Source organism: Aspergillus fijiensis, assembly GCF_003184825.1.
Source record: "Aspergillus fijiensis CBS 313.89 unplaced genomic scaffold BO72scaffold_79, whole genome shotgun sequence".
NCBI classification, from domain to species: Eukaryota; Fungi; Ascomycota; class Eurotiomycetes; order Eurotiales; family Aspergillaceae; genus Aspergillus; species Aspergillus fijiensis.
The window spans coordinates 139,116-146,084 of record NW_024469055.1 but is presented as its reverse complement, the minus strand read 5'-3'; the positions used below and the strand labels follow the sequence as shown (position 1 = coordinate 146,084).

At 34.8% G+C, this 6,969-nt stretch overlaps 1 protein-coding gene across 1 annotated transcript; it reads left to right on the top strand.

The window, feature by feature from the left end:
- Positions 1–2,884: 2,884 nt before the first annotated feature.
- Positions 2,885–6,122, top strand: BO72DRAFT_521256 (PX domain protein; the record flags this gene model as incomplete). Its single annotated transcript, XM_040949747.1, has 2 exons — positions 2,885–3,426; positions 3,484–6,122. The coding sequence occupies 2 exons, from the start codon at positions 2,885–2,887 to the stop codon at positions 5,906–5,908; spliced, it is 2,967 nt and encodes a 988-aa protein (XP_040796271.1). The 3' UTR covers positions 5,909–6,122.
- Positions 6,123–6,969: the final 847 nt, after the last annotated feature.

Sequence of the window (6,969 nt, the reverse complement as noted above, 5' to 3'; positions counted from 1 at the left end):
TAATTATTTTAATTATTTTAATTATTTTAATTATTTTAATTATTTTAATTATTTTAATTATTTTAATTATTTTAATTATTTTAATTCTTTTAATTCTTTTAATTATTTTAATTATTTTAATCAGTAAATAGTAGCTTGTACTTTTAAATATCTATTTAAATTAAATAATTTAATTCAGAAACAGATAAAATATCTTAAAATAATTTTAATAAAAATTTATTAGATAATATATTACTTTTTCTTAAATAACTAAAAGTAAGAAGAATTAGAAATTATTAAAAACTATTTAATATAGTAAACATGCTAATTAAGCAAAATAAGTAAAATAATTAAAAATAATTTTTTATTAATTTTAAGATTAATTTTTCAGAAATCTTGTTTTTTAAAGGATTTTAGAATAATATATTATATAAAAACAAGAGATAAATGATATAATAATATAGATATCCGGATTAAAAGTCCGACGAATTTATATCGACCCCGGAGTAGGCTGCTATAGTAGTAGATATAGGCTGCTGTAGCAGTAGGTATTATATAACAAATATAAATAGTATAAAATAGTCTAGTCTTTGAAAAATAAAAAACTTTTATATAAGATAATAAAACAGTTCTAAATAGATAATAAAGTAAGAGTCTAATATATTAATGAATAGATATATATTATATAGTTCTTAATTTTTAAGCAGATATTCCTAAGACTTATTAGAACAATAGATATTTATACTAATATTATCTTATATATATATTTATAAGTATAATATAAAATCTATTTATATCTATTATAATTACTCTTATTTTTATTTTTCTCATTTAATATAATTATTTTTTATAGCTTATTTAAAATATTTAGAAAAAATACAGCAGCAGGTAAGTATATAAATATTTTATATATTTATATAAATAAATTAGTTAACTTACTTAAAGTATATAAAGTTTTTAGAATATTATATTCTTATATTTATTTGGATATTAGAACAGATATAAATATTAAAATAAATATAAATATTTAAAAAATTAATTCTATATCCAATTTTAATAAAGAGAGTAGTATTTTAAAATAATAAGTCGGCTTCTAATATATATTAAAAAAACTACTAAAAATATAGCCTGGCTTAATATTTTTAAAGTTGATTTTAATTAAATATAATCTAGTAGTTTTTTTAATTATTATATATTTAATAACTTCTATTATTCAAGCCAGATAAGATATTTAGATAATTTATTATAATATTTAGTTAATTTACAGAGTTTCTTAACAGTTGTATATAAAAATAGTGTATATACAAATCAGTCTAAAAAAATAAAATAAATTAATTTAGAATATAAAAGTAAGGTTTATTCTTAAAATATATATAGTTTTTTAAATAGTATTCTTATTTAATTTTTAAATAAATAATAATAATATAGTTATAAAGAATAAAGCTATCTAATAATCTAGTTTAATATAATAACTTACTAATTATACAGATGTTATAGATTTATATATTTAATTAATTATTTATTTTATTATTTATCTAATTAATTAATTAATAATTTATTTATTTAATTTAATAAGAGGTATAGAAGGATTAATTATAAGATAACCCTTCGCTTATTTAGTATAAGATAATCTTTTACTGTATATAAAAATCTTAATACTTATTTAGATAAAGTATTTTACTAAAATCTAGCGGTAATATGTTCGCGCATTTGTTCAGTCGGTAATCTAATATTCTTCTAGAAAGAAAACGCAGGTTCGGGCAGAATATACTACTACTGTTAGATTATTATAATCTTCTATACATAAGTACAAATATGATTATAATATAAGGCTTAATTCTTATAACTATCACGAAGAGACCGGAAGCTTAAGAGTCCGCCCAAAGGCGGTGGCCAAGGGCAGTATGTGTATACACCCGAGAGGGTGACAAAGAATAAATAATAAAAGAAGATAATATTATTTTACTTTATATTATATTCTACCCAGACTGACTTCCTAGCAGGATCTTCTTTTTTACTTATATCTAGCCTAGTTAATTTTCTTAATAATAATAAATCAATCATTATATGAAGAGAGAATATCAGCTTCTACATCTATACTATAATAATTTATAAGTTTTTAGTTAACATAATTTTTAAGATAAAAAAAATTAATATATATATATATATATATACATTCTTTAGATTCAAATATTTAAATACAATAAAAGATATAGTAAATTTACAAGATTTTTATTTTAGTTAATAAAGTTTATCATATGTAATTTAGGCGCGGTCGGGATTATTAAAAAATATTTAAATAAAAATAAAATATTAATGAAATCACTTAAAATATAATTTTAAAAATATTAATAGTTCAACTTCTCGTTTTTTATAATTTTAGTAATTTTAGTTTTTTTTCGGCTTTAATTTTTTAATAGATCAATCAACTAACATCTATATAATATACTTCTGCAATTTTATAATTATGAGCTATTATTTTTGTAGAGAAATAAATAGAATTAGATGATTTTTTGTTATATAAAGAAATTCATTTGTAATTTTTAAGATAGAATATTCGTAAGATAGAGGCGATCCTTTACTGCAGGTGGTGCGGCGCCGCAGCGACAAGTAGTGATAGAATTGGACTATTTTATACCATTTGGACGTGGTATAGACTCTCGCGGGGGGCACGTGACGGGCGGCTTGCAATTCCATTGGAGTACTCTACATATGGATATCCAGGTACTGACTGACACATGGAACGAGAGATATCCGATTATCTTACCTACTACGGAGTAGTAAGTTACTTGTAATATATATCCTCTTTATCCAGTATAGCACTGACCTCCACATTCTGTTATGTGTCCCGTATAGAATCTACCTCCCACTTAAATTCTGACCTATCCTGCTATTCGTAATAGCAATGGTTGATGACAACACCAACATCATTCATCGCCCACCTATAGACAAAGACATCCACCACAAGCATACCCTGCTTCATCATGATGGAACATCAGCAGCTCACAACAACGCTCTCCCAAACCAGAGAAGCACTGTCGATGTGGCTCTTCAATTCCTTGCATCGACCAGTAATGAAGTACTTCTAGGTGTTGTTGCATGTGCCACTATCACCACTGCTTTTATTCTAGGAAAGTTTGGCTTCCTCCTGATCGGAGCTTTTGCTGGTTTTATCTTGCATTCCTCCTGGGAGAATACAGCCCATGAAATCACTGGTGGGATATTGAGAAAGAACCGATCAAAGAAGATCGAACCATTACAAGCATTTCCAAGTCCGTTACTTTATTGGGAAGATCGGAAACCTGACCGCAATGGTCAACGGGCGGATGAGAGCGAGGGGCAAAATGAGAGCATGCATACAATTAAACCTGATTTCTCCTCATTTGGACCGAAGACAGCTGCATCCTTAAGGTCAATCAGAGATGAGATTCTCAATAAATATGTGAAGTAAGTCCTTGTTTGTTTAATTGTATACCGAGCTCACAGTATAAATCTATCATGTAGCCAGTGGTCCAAGCTAATATTACCACCTGAATCGACATTTACAACATCGTGTCGAGAAGTGCTGGTCGGCTTTGTTACAAGATTGGGGCTGCATATTTCCCGCAAGCGACCTGCCGACACTTTCATGGAGCTTCTCATTAACTCTAGCTCCCTCATGATCGTGTTCTTGAATGAGTTGTCTGCTGCCTTCAATGCTGCTGAGTTTGCGGAATCACCCGAGCGGTTCATCTCACGCTATCTAGATCTGCATCCAGCCAGCAACCTAGCGAATATCCTACAAAAGGAACAGCAGCGACAAAAAATGAAAATGGTAGCAGAAGACATTTTGTCGGGATACCTCGATTCGAACGTCCATGATTGCGCCCTGATGAGACAGTTTCTTTGCGATGTACTTTCCAGTATCATGTCCGACTCGGTCGTCTCAGCTCTCTCACAGCCAGAGACCATTAATTCCTGGATCGTACAACTTCTTGGGGAAGGTGAATCCCAAATAATGCAGGCGATAGATCTCGGTGTTGATAAAGCCAAAAGCCAAGACGTGACAGTCAGTGATACCAGTCGGATGACGATGTCTGACTGCAATTTCGAGTCATGCGAAGATAACGCTTCTCCCCTACGAGACTCTGACCCTCCTACTAGCCAAATGACAACAGCTGAAAATACAGAGGCGGCATCCTTCAAGCAACGCGGTGCGGCTGTGTCCCCGCAGAGGGAGGAATTTCTAAACCTCGCACAAAATCGAGGTTGTGCCGGAGCTCCTCCTGTAACGAGCAACGAAGGCACGAATTGCCCCCCTCTCGGTGTAGAATTTCACAGCCACTCATCACTCGCACATGCAGAAGAGCACATGACACTAGAAGCAATGGAAAGTGGAAATTGCGAAACGTCAGCTCTCCCTCAATCATCGGCGTCACCTACTGGCGACATAGTCTTGGATGAGGCGGCATCATCCCCATATCTGACGTTTCATCATGCCTCTTTGAGTATCGATCTAAATCTGGACTCGGAAGGTGGTGAACACTTTCGGTTTAAGCCAACATGCGAGTTTTTGCTTCAAATAGAACCGCAATTGACAAGGTCTACCGGCTGGATGGTTTTCAGGAATTATGCTGACTTCGAATCCCTTCACAATACCTTGAGTACGATCTCGAAGTTGAACGAAATTCATGATTTCATGGATCTTTTCCCAGCTCTACCTCCGTGGAAAGGCCAGACCAGACTAGGTCTAGCCAAAAGACTAGAGCAGTATCTTCGTTGTGCCCTCGAGAATGGACCACTCGCCGAAAGTGAAAAGATGAAGTGTTTCCTTAACAGGGATGGTAGCATGGCTACTGGTTCAATCGCTGCGTCAAGGAAGATTGGACTTTCCTTTCCGGTTCAGAATACACTCGGGGCAATGGGGAAGGGCGTTCTCGGTGTATTTGCCAACGCGCCTAAGGGCGTGCCGGGACGTGTTTTTGAAGGTATGACTGGCGTATTCGGGAGTGGGGGCGGCAAAGAGCTTGCCCTCGGCGCTGAAAGTAGCAGATCTGATCATGATTCCTCAGTTGTTGACCAGCAATATGAGCACGGGTGTGGTTCTTCGACCCAGCACCCTATTGTCACTCAATCCAGGGAAGTTTCCTGTGATTGGGCTGATTCTATGCTATCCGATAATAGAAGCCATTTGATGCCATCACAATCTTCTGCAGATGGAAAGCCTTCAGACGTTTCCCGCTCGTTGGGAACCATACCGCCTGGCGGGTCTCAAGCAGCCGCAGTTGACGGCAATGATTTGAACCGTCCGGCTTCCATTATCTTGGATTCAGAAGTCGATTCTTCAAGCGTTGGGGAGTGCTCCTTGAGCCCAGAGATGCTGGGTGCATCTGGCGATAAAATGGACTGTCGCACAATTCAAGTAGAGGAACAAGAAAGAAGAATCCAAGGCAATTCTATCACACAAGAGGAAGCCCGGACGGCCCTGGAACTCATCTTTGCCGTGATTATTGAACTGTATACATTGTCCTCAGTCTGGGACATTCGCCGAAGGCTGCTCAATGCCGCCAAATCTTACGTGTTGCGCCCCGGAAACCCGAACTTGGAGATGATTCGCGAGGTGTTCCAGGAGTCTGTTATCAAGTCGCATTTTTCTGATGACGCAATCGGCTCGTATCTCATGAAAATTCGTGAAAATGCTCTTCCCACGGAAGCCGAGATTACAAGCTTGCGTGGGCCAATGAGTGGGCCAGAGAAAGAGCGCTTGAAAGAGACTGCGCGAAGGCTGTTTGTTGAAAAAGGGCTACCGCAGGCGCTCACCGGTCTCATGGGAACAGCTGCTAGCAAAGAAGCTCTGGGTAAGCTCTTTGATTGTCTCCAGGTCAGAATTATCGCACAAGGATTTATGTTTTCCCTTCTGCTACAGGTGTTGAGGGCGATTGTCTTCTAGCTGTATATGTACCACACAACACATCAGCAGAAGTGCATAAGAATCATCGTCCGATAGATGTATTGACCGTGTTTTGCTTACTTGAATTCTTACTTACCCTATTGCCTGGACATGGGTTTGGAACCTTATAATTGAATGTGTCGGCGTTTAACTCATACTCGATTCATGCAGTTGTCAGCATAGACCTTATCTTTACTCACGAATGCCGAGATGAAGTCTATTGAAGTAAACTAATTCTTGTGATTTCTACACCCACTTCTTAGGCCTCTACATAGGCAGAGAGGCAATATATCGGCGTCTAAGATACTATAATTTATTCTTACAAGAGAACAACTTCTTAACAGAACTTTAGTATCCTTATCTAAAAGATACGAGGTTACCATCTCTCTACTATACTCTTCCTCGCCACAAATTTCACAGCCTGCAAAATCATTCAAATATCAATAAAACTCTTTGATCGCCGTTTGAGGTGACTATACTATTTATCTTATGCTTCTTAATTATTATATCTATTTTGATGTAAACATTTGTTCTTCAGTGCTGAAATATTGTTTTAGTTTATTACAAGTCGTAAAATATGCGGAGTAGGTTACAATGTAAGTAGTAAGCAAGTCGGTCATATAAGCAAGTTAGCAAAACATGGCCGCTACAGGTCGCGTGATTCTTACCCACTCCACGTACTGTAAACCCCCTTAATAACGATGGGATTCGTTACAGACCTTGACATAATTATAGGCAAATATCGTTATTATCTAGCCAATAAGAGTACCTCCACGTGACCGCATGTGATATATACCTCTTTATAACAATATTTGTATATAGAAGAAAAATCAAAATATCACTTTATAAGATATAAGCCCTACTTTTATCATCTCTTAAGATAATATAACTGGCTCAAAAAGTAGGCCGCCAAGCATTGTTATAAGTGTGATCATTATAACCGGGGTTTACAGTAACTGCTAAGACCATTAATAATCAAGAAATGAGCTAGTAATTCATCCTGTATAAAGATAATATACTGAAAGATTATTCTAATATAAAGAATTATATATAAAATAAAC